The 18,425-nt window shown below is 37.0% G+C and overlaps 1 protein-coding gene across 5 annotated transcripts in view; it reads right to left on the bottom strand.

The window, feature by feature from the left end:
• Positions 1–18,425, bottom strand: part of BICC1 (BicC family RNA binding protein 1) — a 288,148-nt gene that overhangs the window by 23,983 nt on the left and 245,740 nt on the right. For 4 of the 5 annotated variants that reach the window (XM_086679750.1, XM_025917991.2, XM_086679748.1 and 1 more), the window contains exons 4-13: positions 13,561–13,640; positions 11,767–11,925; positions 9,848–9,901; positions 9,214–9,408; positions 8,741–8,992; positions 6,305–6,436; positions 3,840–4,026; positions 1,835–1,996; positions 777–973; positions 507–639 (exon numbers count right to left, since the gene is read on the bottom strand). In XM_086679750.1, coding sequence (XP_086535876.1) covers positions 507–639; positions 777–973; positions 1,835–1,996; positions 3,840–4,026; positions 6,305–6,436; positions 8,741–8,992; positions 9,214–9,408; positions 9,848–9,901; positions 11,767–11,925; positions 13,561–13,640 — 1,551 coding nt within the window. Of the gene's footprint in view, positions 1–506; positions 640–776; positions 974–1,834; positions 1,997–3,839; positions 4,027–6,304; positions 6,437–8,740; positions 8,993–9,213; positions 9,409–9,847; positions 9,902–11,766; positions 11,926–13,450; positions 13,641–18,425 lie in introns of those variants that run through there. The other variant, XM_086679751.1, reaches the window with a different exon arrangement.

The raw sequence follows: 18,425 nt of genomic DNA, 5'->3' as shown, positions 1-18,425 counted from the left end.
AGTGTCAGCTTATCGTCAACGACCACTTGTGATGGAAACAAATCAGAACCCAACTCTAGGAAGACCCAGGCATACCAGCTTTCAACTGCAAAGAAGGCAGCTTAAATTCAAGCTGTCTCAAATTTCACCCAAGATGAAATGTGAAGAGAGACCCTCATAATTTTTAAAAGATTATTAGGGGTGAAAGGGTTATAAAAAAAAGAAATAACTCTACTTGGAAAAAAATCACGTGTGTACATTTAGTAAATTGACGCCTTCCTCTTACATAATTACACTTCAATTTAGGAAGTTCCAATGTAATGGGAAGTGATTTCTTTCTGTGGGAAGTGTTTTTCAGTTTATCTTTTCCATGTTCTTTGGAATTTTATTCAAGATGTCTTTCTGCATCCTTGAGGCAAGATGAGTCATAACTGGTTAGCAAAACCAACTTGAAATCACTGCAGAGACTTTTTACAACCCCCTTTATCCAAGTAACAGACCAGGCTGAAGTTCAGAAGGGAAGATACCTTCTGCAGGGTTTGATTTGGGAGATGCCTGCTCAGATCCAGTTGTTTGTCTAGATGGATCACTGTGATTCCCACTCAGTACTTTTTCTCCAAGTGATGAGGTGGATATTGCACCATATTTTATATTTGGAGACTAAAATAATAATAGAAAATAACATACAGATATGGTCACAATTCTAAAATTCATTGCAGGTGAAAGTTTAAACATATTACCAGTGGCTTATCTCTTAGAAACAGCATAGATCACACTACTCTAGCAAAGGACATTACCTGTGCATGTCCATTTAAAGAAGCAGAGATTTTTTTTCCTTCTGTCTGCATACTGTTGATATGGACATCAACAGGAGTCAAGCCAGGAGGGGGAGATGGAGCGGTGTGCCCATAGGTGGGCACTCCAGACAACAAAATATTGGTTAATGTGGCTTGGGCAGTAGATGGAATCATAAGATGTGGTATAGCAGAAAAACCTGTAACAACATTTCATGAAGACAGATATTAGACTGGAAAAAACTCAGATTCAACAAACATTACTTTATTATTTTCAGAAAAAAAAAAACCCCTCATTTTTTTGCTATAAATTCAGAAGAGAATTCAATTTTGATACCTTCTCTGTAAAACGGTTTAACATTACTATAAAAACACAAAATAATGTTAAAATGGAACAAGACTTTAGAGAAAATTTAATCTAAGCTCTTCATAGTACTGATGAGGAAACAAGCTAGATTTAGCATGTCCATATGACTACCAAGCACATCTGTCCGAATGGAACCTACATTTCTTTTTTTTTTTTTTTTTTTTTATTTTTTTTTTTTAATTTTTTTTTTTTTTCAACGTTTATTTATTTTTGGGACAGAGAGAGACAGAGCATGAACGGGGGAGGGGCAGAGAGAGAGGGAGACACAGAATCGGAAACAGGCTCCAGGCTCTGAGCCATCAGCCCAGAGCCTGATGCGGGGCTCGAACTCACGGACCGCGAGATCGTGACCTGGCTGAAGTCGGACGCTTAACCGACTGCGCCACCCAGGCGCCCCTACATTTCTTAATTACCAGGTCAGTGACCTTCTGGTGTCTTTGCCACTGCTTCCTGCTCATCGTACTCTTCTTCCTGATCTGCTTGTCAGGTCTGAAGACTGTATTTCACTTTTATGAAAAACTCACTGCTTTGTCATGCTTCATTTTAACTAATTTACACATTGGGGAATTTGTGTTTACCTGCAGTATGCTTTGAACCATAATTTTTCCCTAAGGAAACAGAGCCATTAGTGAATTTTACTTAAAAACTGATACCTAAGAATGCATGCCTTTGACTGTATTTGAATTATACTCACCTGTAGCACTTGAAGTGTTAGCAAGTGGGGGTGCCCATAATGTGGGACTCGGGGTGCCAGAACTTGGACTTTGCAAAGGACTGACTGAGCTATTAAGAGCGTTCAAGAGTGAGTTTGGGGTTGTTGATGTGTTTAGAGATAAGGTGGTAGGCCCCAAAAGACCTGCAATAAATGAATGTAAAGTCAATATGCATAAATTCAAGATTTGAAGATACAGATGGCACCAATATTGCCAGTTGGAATGCACAGATATAATCTGATATTTTCCAAATATAAAGAACAGGTTACCTTCTTTCAAACATCCACGTGAAATATTGCATGATACAACTCCGACACAGAACTCAGACTATCCACAAACATATGGTGGTCAGAAAATGGGAGATAGGTGTGTGCAAACCAGGGAAACGATCAGGGTCCCTGAGCACTGCCAGCTGCTCTGCATTCATCTCAACTAGCGAGGATGAACCAAATTCTGTTCAAGTGGAAGCTCATTTTTATTTCTCTGCATAACTCACTGTTTTCGGTTTCCAAACTAACTCTTTTCAAACCACCTGCATGTAGCAGAGAACAGGGGAATGTTCTCCTGTAGCAGAATAACTTCATTTGGCCCATTTGTGGATAGGCCGAGCCACTTGGAACAGTTTTCATTCATGTGTCAAAACAACCTCTCTGGTATTCCATCTCAATGTGTATGAAACTTTCCTCAGAAACGATTTTTTGTTTCTTGCTTGTTTAAAGGATTTAATGTTTGATTTAAGTAATGAAAATTTCCTTCAGGCATTTAAAATATATTCTAAAGTAAAATATGAAATTGTATACAATTTTCCAGGAATATTTAAAGTATTAAGTATTACAGGATAGGTACAGACATGAAAACATTTAAAAACCTGAGTAACTGAATCTTTGCTCACTTTTTTCTCTCTAGTGCAGGAACAACTTGGTTCCTGCTAAATTCTCTTACCTGCCACTTCCTGATTCACATGCATATGTTATTATGACTGTCCAGGTCTCCAGTGGAACGGACAACTTTGGGAGATTAGAGGCCAAGGGAAAAAGAGTCTGTCTTTACTGTAATGATGCCTAGACAGGGCTACTTGGAATCTTAATTATATTATAACCATATTATAATTTTTAAAGCATGAAATAACCATTAGGAAAAAAGTTTACAGAACGCTGAGAGTATTTTTTCTGTCTCAGATCAACACTGAGTGAGGCAGAATGATTTTCTAGGGTTATTACATTCACTTTTTATATTAAGGCTACTGAAAAATGTGCAAGAAAGTAGTGAACTAGCATAACTGCAACATGGCAATGAACTTTAGCCTGTCAGATGGAAATCCATAAATGAGGCAGTACATATCATCACAACCATGAAACGCCTCACCTCACTTTCTCAAAGAACTAAGGCACTGAGGGGGTGATGCTCTTTCATCTTTTATTTTTCTTTTTCATCTTCTTCACCTTAGATATAAATACAAGTCCATTTGCCCCTCTTGGTGGCCGCAGGCTAGATTTCCTCTGCATCTGGATGAGGCAGTTCTGACCTCTGGGAGTGGGGGTTCTGCTCACTTTCACTTCCCCCTCTCCCTACCCCTCATACAGACCTGCAATTACTTTTTGAAAAGCACACTGGATAATCTTTACCTCTAGGGATGGATGGCAATATTGCAAATGCAAGAGAGAACAAACACATAAATTATAGTTAGCCTGCTCACTTCACTCTCAATGGCATTCTTAATTTAAAAGAACAAACACAGCCACTGAAAATGAAACAGTTAGACCTCGATTATTTATGCCGAAATAAAAAGAATCTGAGTAACAAAAATCTATATTCTAACAAAAAAACCCAAAATGGATTGATGTGAGTTTTGTTGCTTTTTCACTTGATCTTAGAGCCTGATGAGAGAAAAAGCCTTTAAAATGTAGCCCCAAAAGGTAGAAAGAAAGGGAACTGGCTAAGCAATCCCCCAGTGACTGAGAAGCGCTATAATAATAAATTTTATACCTAGTCCAGTGAGTCCAAGGCCTGCTGAAGCTAAGATGTCCAGGCTGGGACATGCCAGGCCGGCAGGGCACGATGCTGGGGATGGACTGGTTGTTATGGTAACCCCACTGCTTTCAAGTCCGAGGAGACATTTCCTTGCTTCATACATATTTAAGGCATTTCGCTCAACACTTTTCACAATCACAGACTATGAAAACACATAATGGGAAAGAAAAAGGTGATATGCAATACAATGTATTGGGAGGTGGGTGAGAAACGAATATGGTAAAAAGGATTCCAGTCAGGGAACCAATGCTGTTTTAAAATCAATTAAAAATTCTAGGGGTGCCTGGGTGGCGCAGTCAGTTAAGCGTCCGACTTCAGCCAGGTCACGATCTCGCGGTCCGTGAGTTCGAGCCCCGCGTCGGGCTCTGGGCTGATGGCTCAGAGCCTGGAGCCTGTTTCCGATTCTGTGTCTCCCTCTCTCTCTCTGCCCCTCCCCCGTTCATGCTCTGTCTCTCTCTGTCCCAAAAATAAATAAACGTTGAAAAAAAAAATAAAAAAAAAAATAAAATCAATTAAAAATTCTAACCGCTTATTTCTTATGTTTATTCCTTTTGGTAAAACCATAAAATGTTAGTGACATTTTATTGGGTATGTCCTGTGTGCCAGGCACTGTGATTGAAACTGCACATACATCTAAATGCCTGGCAGACACCTTCTGGGTGGGAATGAATATTCATATTTAGTGAGGATAAGGGACCTATCCACAGGCACAGCCTAGCTGGAGGGGCAGCGAGAAGACTGGACCTCAGGTCGTTCGCATCTACAGCCCATTCTCTTTATGTCCACTTGCTTTTTTTTACATTAATGCTTTCTGCCCTTTATCTCATCTTTACAAAACAAATCAAACTAGTCACTACATACAGACTGCATAATAACAGTCACTTACATTTGACATTTATAGCCTACTAGTTAACTAATAGACCTTAAGGTACCACGATTCCTCACTGATATCTATGGCAAAGCTCATGGTAAAATAAATTTCTAAACAATATATTTTTTCTCAATGGACTCATCTAGAAAATTGGAAGTGTGAACTCAAGAGGGAGAGCCTCCAATGGGCAATAAAGAAAATTTGTGACTGAGAAAGCAGTTAATGCAGTAGTCAGCTTCAGGGCCAGCTAGGAAGAATTAAATGGCCCTGGGACGCTAAAAGGCTTTAGAATTCTCACAATCTATTTTCCCCTGATCTGTGCTCATTTCTTACTAAGCTCCAGGAATTTCTCATGTGTTTGACTCTCTTTATATGCACAAAATCTCTTCTGTCTTTAGCTTTTAGTCCTGGTATCTACAGTGACTTCAGTCAACTCAAATTAGTCAAGCATGAAGCTTCAAGATACATAAAATTAATGTCCTGTTCTCTAACTCTAAACTCATTATATTAAGCTCACTTAGAATCAATCCTATCTTTTCCTTTAAAGTTTACTTTTGAAGAAGGCATGATTGTTTTTCTTTAGACACTGAACGCCATGGTATTTACATATATACAAAATTGTCCATGATACATACTATACTTACACCATGATACACATAACAAGATTAACAAAAATTAAAAAATGGAAAGCATAACTGTTACGTGTTTTAACTACTAGAATAAAAATTTTCATAAATGATTTCATTAGTACATGTTAAAAGAAGCAACTTGCTTCTTGTCTTCTGACATCTGGTACAAAGGTCTCTTCAGGGTGTATAACTAGGCATAAATACTGGGGGGTCGAGGCTATCAATATTTTCAGTGTGATCTGACAGTTGCTATTGTTCCTCAAAGTGGCTGTGCCAATTTACCAAACATTAATGTAGGAACATTCCTCTTCCCTCACATTCTCACTAGCATTTAACATCATCAGGTTTATCCTATTAAATTTTGACTATACATGTAATTATTGAAATTCTGCAAGATCTTAGAGGAGAAGTTCCAAGAAGGCTGAACTGGGAATACTTCATTATTTACTTTTGATCGTTATTATCACTTTATTTTCTTAAAGAGAACGGGCACCTATTCTTTAAGTCTCCAGGGCCAGCAGAGTGGCTCACAGAGTACGTAAGCTAAATATTTTTGAATTGCACTGGATATGTACACATACACATGCACACTTAACACAATGTTTAGCCTTATTTAACTCTCTGATAACTTAACAAAGCTGAAAGTTACCAGACTGCAAATTAATAAAAATGTATTTTCTCTTCTCATATATTTGTAAAAAATAATGGTCATTCAATATGGACTCCAAAACCAACCCATATTTAAATAAAATGATGATCAATAATGAATGGTACAAATTTATGTATTTAAATAACTAAGTATAATACATAATGATATATATATTATATAGAATATTTAATTCCATGTATATGCAAATAACATTTATATGAAAACAGAACTAGCTGGAACGTGGTGCTCTGGGTCTGGACTCTGAACCCACCTTGCTTGGCTGTTTCGGCTTCGGTTTAATGCTGATGAAGACATCAAGCTGTTCCATCAGCTGGGCAGTGAACTGTGGGTCCACTTCAATTTCTTCCTTCATATCAAACATCAACACAAGAGGAAGACAACCCTACGAAGTGTCACAAAAGAGAGTGTCAGAGGTAAAAACATTACTCATTTAAACATCTGATAACTTAACGTGCCTACAAATAATGCAATATTCTATGGGCTTAAAGAATAAACCCAAGTATTAAAGCTAAATTACATACTTTAACAAAGCTTAGAAAACTGGTGTGGAAATAATACTGAGGGCATAAACTATTTTTTAAAAGACAACATTATACATGTCTGAAGTTTTCTGTTATTGGCTCTGAATTTTTTTACTCACTTTCCACCTTGGAAAACTCTTCCATTCTCTGACTTCAGTTTTGTTACAGATGCCAGAAATTAGATTCTCATCCAGATCAAGAGTATGAATCTTGTGCTTTTGCTCAAAGACTTACAGTAGTGATTTTTTGTCGCCTTCTGAATGAAATCTAAACATGTATCAGTAGAGATGTCCACACTCTGGCCCTTTGCTTGTGCAATCACAGGTCTGTATGTCTATACATCTGTCCCTTCCCCAGGTTAGACCGGCCTCTTGACCACTGTTCAAACAGATACTGTACTTTGGTCTCAACTCACCAAAAGGCTTCTTCACCAACCAAAGTCCTACCTCTCTTCTGCTGCAGCTCCAACCTTATCTCCTTCCTGAGGTAAACTGCTACTACTGTTCCTTCTTTTAGCCTTCTCACTTTTTAGCACTGCACAGGTTAGCACTTGTTTCTTTCTCTGATGCTTTCTTCCTGGCCCCGAATCTACTACATATAGGAACTACATCCCATACTTTTACTGATTCACAGGATGCTCAGTACCAGCCTGCCTAGTACTAGTTGGGTTCTGTATATAAGTATCAGGAGAAATAACAGCCAAATACACTGGAATTAAAGTGAAATTACTGTGCTTCATTTTCCTTGTGGATAAAAGTGATTTTTGGATTTAAAATATAGATTAAAAGCCTTTTAATTTACTCCTCTCTTCCTCACTTCTTTCAATATTGTACAATAATATATCTCATTGCACACTTGTATTTTTGGCAGGTACGGTCAAAGCATGAATATGAACTCCTAACTGCATAGAATGCCTGAAAAAGTTCACTTAAAATAATACTTCAAGAACTTAAAAATCAGAAAAAAAGAAAATTATGAAAAGTAATCATAATAATCTTTGGATACAAATATGCTACCTAACTAGTGATATTTTAAAAGTAGTCTGGTAAACTAAGCTTGGCTAAAAAAAATCATTCACAACAAAATAATTATGTATGCTTAATGACTGTAACAAGTTCTTATCTGTCAGAGGAATGGAATCAATAATAAAAATTTGGATTTTCTTAAAGTTTCTCAAAAACAAATTCTGTGAGTTAACAATAGCAAAGATCACACCCGAAGGTTACTGATTCAAATATCATTATAGATCAAGTTCTTGAACAGAATAAAATGGTGTTTTTAATAAGAATATTTATGAGCCCACATTGTGTCAATCCACTTTGTTACTATGTATCAACCTACACACTGTGTTTTTATTTTTTTTATTTTAAAAAAAATTTTTTTTTCAACGTTTATTTATTTTTGGGACAGAGAGAGACACAGCATGAACGGGCGAGGGGCAGAGAGAGAGGGAGACACAGAATCGGAAACAGGCTCCAGGCTCTGAGCCATCAGCCCAGAGCCCGACGCGGGGCTCGAACTCACGGACCGCGAGATCGTGACCTGGCTGAAGTCGGACGCCCAACCGACTGTGCCACCCAGGCACCCCCACACTGTGTTTTTAAATGAATATAGGAAGGACAGAAATATAGCAAATTTTAAATCGGAACCAGTATCAAATTATATAATTGCTATTCTCTTCAATGCGTTAAGACTCAAATTCAAGGCTTAAATTCCATTTTTTAAATTGTATCAGAGATTTTTGAAATTTTAAAATGTTTCAGGCCACTAAAATTTATGTCTTTGAGGGTAAAAAGTTATTTTTACTTTTCTGTTTAAACAGAAGACTTTTTTTGTCAAATGCAAACTAATACTACATGTCAGATGAAAATAATCACCTCCTACAAAATACAGCCCATTATTTCACTGTATCCTCTTTTGTGTTTAGTTTAAGTTAAAAAAAATACAGCAAATAAATTACTCACCTATGCAATGAAATTAAGCTTGTGAGGTACTACATACTTTACTCTTATTTTATTTGCCTTTACCAAGAAACTTCCTTATCTGACAAGGCTTCCAAATGTTTTCATAAATACCAGTAGTATGGTATGTGTGCCAACATATACTGTACTCAAAGAAGTAAACGAAGTAAAATAAAATAGTAACACTAATATCAATAAACCTACCATGAGATATTGCCTTGCAAGACAGACAGACTCAATGGTGCCCTGGAGGTAGACAGTGGATTTCTTTTGTGGGTTACTGGGGTCAGGAAAGTGGATCTGAGCACCTGTTCTTTGCATGATATGTTTGATGTTGCTTCCATTTCGACCCATCATAAAGAGATGATGTTGAGCTGCAATATCTAGTTGTGTGCTCACAGGAATAGCTGATGCCAAGCTCCCAGCGAGATGTTCCAACAGCATAGCGGTTCCTTCCTAGGAGAAAAGGGTGGGAAATAATCCTATAAAATGACTGTCCATATACAAGGAAAGATTCTAGCGTACTTCTAATTGCTACAGAGAAATTCAAAGAATTCTATAACCCATAATGCAATACAAGGAAAAATTCTAGAAAACGGATTAATCTAAAATCCTCTGAAAGTAAAACTTGCATAATTTGTACACTTACAATGTTCATAATTATCTCAATTACTTACCTTCACAGCACTGGTGTTATTCTGAGACCCTCGTACTATCACAGTAGCACCATACATTCGGGAACGCTGTTTAAATGACACTGAAATGTTGTATGTTTGTGATATGTGCTGAATCGAGGGGGAGTTAGGATCGGGAACTGGCTGAAGAATCCCAGCGATTGGTAACTCAAACATCAGCACCAAAGGAAGCAGCTCCTAAATGAAAGTATTAGAGCCCGAGGCAGAGAGTTGAGTCACTGCATGCTTAGAGATATGCATAACTTGTTCTTTTTTTTCTGAGGATGGAATTCTAAAACATAAATTGCTTTTATTACAGATATAAGCTTGAGCAAACTAGGTAGTTTCTCGAATAAAAGGAGTCTGTGAAACCAGAGAGTTTGTAACCTAGACTGCCTGTGGTATTCTTCCTCGGGCCTCTTTCTGATCATCTCAAAATCATCAGAGAAACGGAGTCAGGTACAAAATGGAACATCACTAAGAAACATCTTCAACACATTAAAACAACTTCTGTCACTATTTCCTACCGATTGAACATATGATTTGGTTATAAATTGATACACTAAGATATTTTTATTGTCTTATGATGCAAACACTGCTGATACTGATTTACAGTATTAAAGTAATAAATAGTTACCCGAATTCTAACTCGGGCAGATTCTACTCCTGCTGGTTGTCCTGCTATAGATACCTGCAAAAATAAGAAAATACAGTAGATTTATTTTGAGCCCACATCTGCTTTTCCAGCTATCTACACCCTTGCCACTGAAAGTGTCATCCAGGAAAAACAGCACTGCCATTATCTAGAAGCTTGTTAAAAATGAAGGGTCTCAAGCACCAACCCAGACCTGCTTAATCACAATTTGCATTTTAACAAGTTCCTCAGCTGATTTGTGTCAACTGATTTACATCAACCCCCAGACTTATGTAAGCCTCACAGTCCCCATAATCCCATCCTGCTCCCCTTCTCATTTCTCGTTTACTGCATTTTCTACCTTTTGTTTAAACTCTGCATACTGTATATCAACTCTGTACAATATATCAATATACAATGATATTGCTGCAGTACTCAAAATATTGAACCACTTCATGCTAATTGGTTAAAAAAAACTATTGCTTCAACACCACCTCCAGCTCTCTCCTGGGATCCCCTGAACTTTCCCACGATCCATCAAGTAAAAAATTAATCTTGGGGGCGCCTGGGTGGCTCAGTCAGTTAAGCGTTCAACTTCAGCTCAGGTCATATCTCACTATCTCATGGCTCGTGAGTTCAAGCCCCACATCAGGCTTTGTGCTGACAGCTGAGAGCCCGGAACCTGCTTCGGAATCTGTGTCTCCCTCTCTCTCTGCCCTCCTCCGTTTGTGCTCTGTCTCTATCTCTCAAAAATAAACATTAAAAAATATTTAAAAAAACAAAAAAAGAATTAATCTTGACATGAGAGCAAGGGTGTAGGGCTCCAGGACACTGCTCCTAATGGACCATGCCCCGTGCCATACCAATTGTCAAATGTTTTGAATACTGCCCTTGCTTTCTATCTTCCTTATGTGTGTGTCACCATCACCATTAGTCCTCATAGAGAAAAGACTACCCTATTCTTCTTTGAGGCTGACAGTTTCTAGTATTGTGATTAGAGAGAAAACTTCCAAATAACACAAATAATTCTATCTGTTCTTCAAGTACTGAAAGTGCTTTGTATGGACAGGTAAGTTTCATTTGTTTTCAAATACAAGAACTAGAAAAAACGTGTATAAACTAAAGAGAAACATAATTCCACCAACGTGAGGAAGTCGGGCACTCGTGTGTGCACTCTGAGCAGGTGATCTGGTGTACCCTGGAGAACCACGGGTATGATGCTACCAACAGAATCCCCACACTGAACAGGTTCTTGGAACAGGCAAGGCTGTAGGTCCTTTCCTAATGTAATGCTCCCTGGGTCTTTCCTTAGGGACTTCGTTTTATATTGCCATCGCATTTATGTTGCTCCTCTCTCTTCTACCAACCAGTTAGAGATAAGCACTTTATGGCCTACCTATAATTCATCTCTTTAAAAAAGTAGAGCACCTTCAATCTCCTGGGAAAGAGTCATACATTCTTATTTATTTTTATTTTTTAGTATAGTTGACACACAATGTTACATTAGTTTCAGGTGTACAACATCAGTGATTTGACAAGCTTATACATTATGCTATGCTCACCATAGCTACCATCTATCATCATATGTTGCTATTACAACACCACTGGCTATATTCTCTATGCTGTGCCTTTTATTTCCATGACTTACTCATTCCATAACTGGAAGCCTGTAACTCCCACTCCCCTTCACCCATTTTGCCCAATCCCCCCTCTCCTCTAGGAAGCATCAGTTTGTTCTCTGCATTTAAAGGTCTGATTCTGGTGTTTGCTTATTCATTCATTTCTGTATAGTCACATATTAGTAAAATCAATATGGTATCTCCATGATTGTTTTTTTGCTTTCATCTCCCAAAAAAGATATGCATATGGAAAATCAAAGCTTTAATCTGTCCCATAACAGTTCATGTGAAAAGACAAAGCACCTGGTTGCTTTTTTCTGCTTGGTTATTCCTGTTGGAATCTGGAAAGTGGATGTGGCATCCTGTTTCTTCCATCACTTTTTTAATATTGTTGCCACCTTTGCCGATTACATGAGAATGTTCTGTATGTGAAACATCCATCTTCAAAGTGACTCGATTGCTCTACATGGAAATAATGTATTATTTCTTGATGCATGCAAAAGGAAGGAACAACTCCTTAAAACACATTTTATCCAAGGGGACAGTACTAAAAACAAGTGACCTGGTGGGAAATCTTACAGATTTTTTGGAATCATATTAATCTATAAATGTGCAATTTCTATCATTTCTCTTTGGCTATACAAGATATTTATTTGGAAAATATCATTTAAATAAAGTCAGGCAGAGTTACAAATAAATTACTCATCTCATTTTTTTCTTTAACAGACATTATTCATGAAACATTTAATTCAAATAACTAAAAACAGATGAAAACAACTGCAAGACTGAATATATGTATGTTAGTAGGACTGTTGAACTGTGACAGAAAACAATAAAAATAAAACTCAAAACTAAAAAGGTATTTGTAAGCATTGTTTTCACAACCAGTCCATTACTATAGGCCAAACTACAGAGCAGATCTACTATTCTTGCTGGTAGGAAGAAGAGTGAGGAAAGGAAAACAAAGCACAGCTCTCTAGCAGTAACACGGCTTACATAAACCAGTACAAAGTGTAAGATTAGTTATAATAAAGCAAAATGTAAAATTCTAAGACATAATGAATAACTGTGGTCATGTTAGAATCTATGTATTTAATTTTGGGAAATTCAGTATTGTACAATTATAAACACATGAAATATTTTCTCATTTATAAGACTAATATCGAAATTCTTCAGTCCTTCAGTTTTTAAAGTAAAATTAAAAAGTCAAAATAAGACATTAAAAATATCAATAGTTTTTACATCTTAATTCTTAAATTTTAAACATATCCATTAAATACTTTGGTCTTTAAACTTTGTTCTTCTTTTAGTTTAGCATTTTAAATACAGGGAACATACATTCTTTTTTGGGAAAAAAATTAGAATATTTAATAATTAGAAGGTGAATAATTCCAAAAATTAAAAGAACAAGAAAAGGAAAAAAAAAAAAAAAAGGAAGAGATCAGAAACTATTTCAATGGAATATCAGGTCGCAAAACACAGTGGTTAAGAACCAGACATCCTGGATTTAAATCCCACTTCTCCATTTATTAGCTACAGATTCTGGGAAAATTCCCTAATATCTCTGTGCTGAGTTAGTTTATAAGCATTAAACAAATTAGTATTTGTAAAATGCTCAGCAAAGTGCCTGACATATACTAAGTGATTTAGAAATATTTACTAGAATAAATTCTCACAAGGGAGTGTTTATTTTTACACATCTAAATTTCCTTATTATCTCTCTATACCTATACATGCAGAGAGAAAGAACTTACAAAAGAAACTGTCAGGTTTCATGCCATCACGCACAATTATATAGAAGATCATTCTGGCATCATAAAGGCAATATGCTAATTCTCCTAAACTTCATTATTTGCCCCACACTAATCAGGGTCAGTGTTGATTTCTGAAAATATCACTCAATTACCCAGCATGACAGAACCCATTCAAATTTTAAACAGAATTTTACATCCATTGTAGAAACACACATGCTTATTTTAAAACCCACCATTACTTTCTCCTGGTTTTTCTTCTCCAAATGGTTCTTTTCATAACAGCATGAAGTAGCCCTTGCAGAGACAAGGTTCTGACATCTGAGTGTCCTTAACATTCACTTACTTTTGTGTCTAAGACAGACATGATCATTTCCTTGGCCTCCTTAACATCTTCTTTCTTTCCAGAAACCTTAATATGGGGATCTATAAGAAATCAAAAAAGGGCTCATGTGAAACCCCTAAAACTCTTTGTTTTAAAATTGATGTTACAATATAAGAAAACAGATTCCATAAGAAATTCAATATTTGATTCATTCTAGGTGTGTTAACACTGCAATTAAGACAGGAATATGGAAAATCTCCAAGTTGTACATTTATCTGTGTGGTCTTTTCCTTCTGACAACTGGTCAAATCACTTACCTGCAAAGTAAGTTTATCATATAATTTTTTTTTAAACAAGAATCTATAAATTCAATTTATGACTACATTCTTGCTATACCCCAAGCCCTTATCTAGGGCTTTAGATGCATGAGCTCATTTAATCCATAAGCTAATTTAATCACAGTTCTGTGAGGTTATTTCCAGAGGAAACTAAGGCATGGAGCAGGTAACTTGCCCTAGAAAACCACCAATAGGCTCATTCATTATAATCTCATGTCTTCCAACTCTGCATCCAGACTTTAAACCATGTGCTAACCTAATTCAGAAGTTATCTTTACAGGTCAAGGTTAACAGAATAAAACATAATCTTCATTCAGTAATATTTAATATTTATTCAGAATTAGTGTTAAATGGCTAATATATACTATATGTGTTACTTATTACAGCCACAGAATGTTATAAAGGAAAGCATTAATTCATTCAGCAAGTATTTCCTGTACCAGGCACTATTCTAGGGCCCAAGGGATATATTAGTGAAGAAAAAGACCTTTGTCCACATGGAGCTGACAGTCTTGTACAGGGAGACAAAACTAAATCAAATAAACAAATTATCTAGTGTATTCTAACATAACTGTTATGAAGAGGAGAACGAGACAAAAGCATGAGGAGGACCAGCTGTGGGAAGGGGTCAGTGCATTAGGCCTGATTCAGAAAGTGAGGTCTGAGTAAAAGCTTTGAGGAGATGAGACAGCTGGCCAAGCTAGAATCTTCAGAAGAAGGGAAACATCACAGTTAAAACTCTCCGGTGAGGACGTGTCTCTTCTCTCTTTCTAAGTCTCTGCCATAATAGGGTGCTCTATTACCCCATGGGTAGCCTGACAGAGACCAAGACCATTTTGAGGTAAGCCAGAAGTTCCATACCACTAGCCTTATGATAAAGTGATATCACGAAAGCAATAAAGCTGGATAACAGAGCATCATCATCACCATCATTAGTGATGCCAATCTTACTGACTGCCTATAACACGCCACCTTCTCTGTGGAGTCCATCCTACACTGAATTACACCTCAGATCAACAACAGGGTCAGGAAATGTTAGCTGAGAATTCCAAACCATCAATTCTCTAGGATAAGAAAAGAGAATCACCTGGTGGGAATTTTATCAAAGTACATGTACTTCCCTGGTATCATGACTTACCCATCCTCAACCAGCAGTCCATCTGAAAATCAATGCCATGATGAGCATGTCACATTAACAAGGTCAAAATGAGCAACTGAAGGATGGATGTATGGGTGGACGGATGGATGGATGGATGGATGGAAGGAAGGAAGGAAGGAAGGAAGGAAGGAAGGAAGGATGGATAGGAGAGATGGGAGAGATGGGAAGGAGGGAGGAAACCCTGTCCTAAAGCTACTGGCTCTTAGGACCAGGACAGAACAATCATAGTCAACAACAGTGCACCACCAAGCTTCAGAACTAAGGAATGCATCTGGCTTCCTGGGGAGACATTCCAGCAACTGTATTTTGAGTCAATGCCATCACCTCTAGCCCCCCACCAACCCCCCCCAGACTGTCTCCTGGGAGCTGCCCTTGGCCTTAGACTCTTTTCCTTAACCCGTTCTTTAATCCTTCCTCTGACAATTGCCATGTAACAGGGACACTGTGAAGATGAAAGACCTTACAATTTGTTTAAAGTATCAAGTATTATAAGGCAAGGGTCCTAAAAGTAGGGCAAAATCGATGTCCAACAAACTCAAGGTGGTACGGCATTGTGTCCACATTGCTTGCTCTTTGGTGCATTCTAACAGAAACCACTTGTTCTCTGTAGGATTATCACCAACTTTACCATAGTAATGTAAAAAAAAAAAAAAAAAGCATTTTCTTCAATAATTTTTATTATATGCATTATAACTCCTGTAGGCAATATTTATATTCCGAGCAGTCTACATTCAAAATTTTGATCTCAGCTATGTTTGACTTTGGTTTCAATTACTGTATGCTGACTCTGATGTTATTCTCTATTGAAAATGCTTACTCCTGGGGGATTAGAATCTGGCACTTCTCAAAACATACCTGATTACACTGAATTGTAGCACTTGCTAAAATATACGTTCCTGGGTCTCCAGGATCCAGTAACTGGCATTTTGTTTGTTTCCCAAGTCATTCTTCAATCAAATACAGGACACCGCAGATGAAACCACATAAAAGATATAATTGTAGCGTCTTATGTATCAGGCAAGTATATATAACATAAAATGGTTCTACAGGGGAAAACATATATTTTCTTACTAACAAATTAACAGTTAAGTATTGAATGGTATGCTAATCTGAAAACCTATTACTTTACACATTGGATAATCACATTAAAATTCCTATGCATCTCCAGGTGGACAAGGAGACTCAGATCCAATTTATTTCTACCATCTCTGTATGAACAAAACAATAAGCAAAATAAAAAGCAAAAGCCTCAATAGAAAATACATTTTATTTCAAAGTGAAAGAGCACCATCTACTGACCAAAAATATAAATTATCAATGGACACAGAGCTACACACACAACACAGTCACCAACATGTAACATCAAATCGTATCCAGGACCCAAATTAGCACTTGTTTGGAAAACGGTTCTTTAAATAATCAAGTCTCATAAGTGTAGAGAAAAATAAATATGACAAAATTCTGGTTTATACTGCTAATGAACCAAAAATAGTGTCTTCTTCATTCCCTCCTTTGTCCTTGCTCAAAAGATATCTATAGAATGTGAACTCTGATTCCAAGCTGAACTTAACATGCTTATTTTAAATCCTGAAATCCAGTTCTCCACATTCAATGAATGTTCCATTTCACAGTTTAAACGTGTCCTACATGGGACTGAGGTTTTATTAAGACCCATTCTGGAAATACTTGATGGAGAAAAGCCAAAGAATTAACTATATTAATAAATATAAAAGTAAAGAAAAGCCCATCTATAAAGATTGTTGAAAGATGGTACAGTAATAGGGAATAAATGTATAGTCTTCCCCTCCCTCAAAATAATTACTTTGAAGGACACCACCAATTTGGGCATGAAAATTTTAAGATATTTGCTCTAAAAATAATATTCATTGCTTTATAATCAACCCTCAAGTGCTCTAAACACAAGGATTGTCTTAATTGGTTTTATAACTTCCATGATGCCAGCCAAGTAGTAGATAATAAGTAAACAGTAGGTGAATGGACTGAAGGTGCCCCTATTTTTTGGAAATGGCTACCTATACAGAGGAAGGAGATGGAAATCGATAGGAAGAACCTAAACTTCATATCTAAGGTGATCATATATCCTGCACTTCCCCAGACAGTTTTGACTTCAAATATCCTGATCTCAGTACCTCTATAAAAATATAGAGAACTGTCAGATGTCCTTCCAGATTTTGGGGTTTTAGATTCCTGTCCCATCAATTTGTTCCCAAATCTGTGGTGTAACCCTATGGAAGAGAGGAAGACCAGAGGGTGGTCCAACCTTCAATAGGTTGTATGAAGCTGTATGAAGATGGGTATAAAATGGGTATTTTACATGTGCATACTGCAAAAGAGGTAAACCTTTGAGCAAAAAGGTTTCTATGACTTCCATGTGGAAATTCATAAGGAGTTGATAAGGCAACAATTGTTCTTATAAGAATACATGCTAAAAACCATATTTTCAGTAAAGATAAATATTTAAAAGAGTTGGGATGTTATATGAACTTAAGTGAAGTTTAGTAATGGTTTTAAAAGATTATCTCTTGGTACTCTGGTTGTACTCTCTGGTTTCCCATCCTTGGAATCATTCCCGTTCCTGGAAACATCAGTGAAATTTTTATTGCCTTTTCCTTCTTTCCTCAAGTTTAAACTTCCTTTCCCTTTCATTCCTGTCCCAGAGCAAAATCTATAGAAAAGACTCATGTCAGCCATTTTCATTGTAGTTATAATGCTACAGAAAGTAATGAGGGGCGCCTGGGTGGCTCAGTCGGTTAAGCGTCCGACTTCAGCTCAGGTCATGATCTTACACTCCATGAGTTCAAGCCCCACGTGGGGCTCTGTGCTGACAGCTTGAAGCCTGGAGCCTGCTTCAGATTCTGTGACTCCTTCTCTCTGCCCCACTCTCTCTGTCTCTCTTTCAAAAATCAATAAACATTTTTAAAAAATTAAGAAAAAAAAGAAAGTAATGAGTTGTTGACATATGATAGATTTAAACCATCACTGTTTCACCAATGATTTGTTTGTAGCTACTTTCTTGTCTCCATGATTGAGTACGGTTGAGAAAAGATTCAACACCCAAAACTCAATGCAATGCTTTCATTTCTCAGCATGTTCTCTTGAAGAGAGAAAACAACAGAAAATCCCTTGTTTAACTAACCTGACTCCTCCCACCCACAACACCCAAAATAAAAGATCATATTACAGTCATTTGTTTATGAAGAAAAGTTCCATATCATGGCCTGAAATCAAGATGGCTTTAGTACATTTTATGCATGTATATCAAACTAGCCTCAATTCCATAAGAGAAGAGTAGACAGAATTCACTTTCCTTTTTTATTTTAATGTTTATTTATTTTCGAGAGAGAGAGAGAGAGAGCGAGTGAGCGAGC

This window comes from Puma concolor, chromosome D2, assembly GCF_028749965.1.
Source record: "Puma concolor isolate L17-30 chromosome D2, mPumCon1.1.hap2, whole genome shotgun sequence".
Classification (NCBI taxonomy): Eukaryota; Metazoa; Chordata; class Mammalia; order Carnivora; family Felidae; genus Puma; species Puma concolor.
Note: the sequence above shows the minus strand (reverse complement) of the source record. Positions and strands in the feature narration are given on the sequence as shown.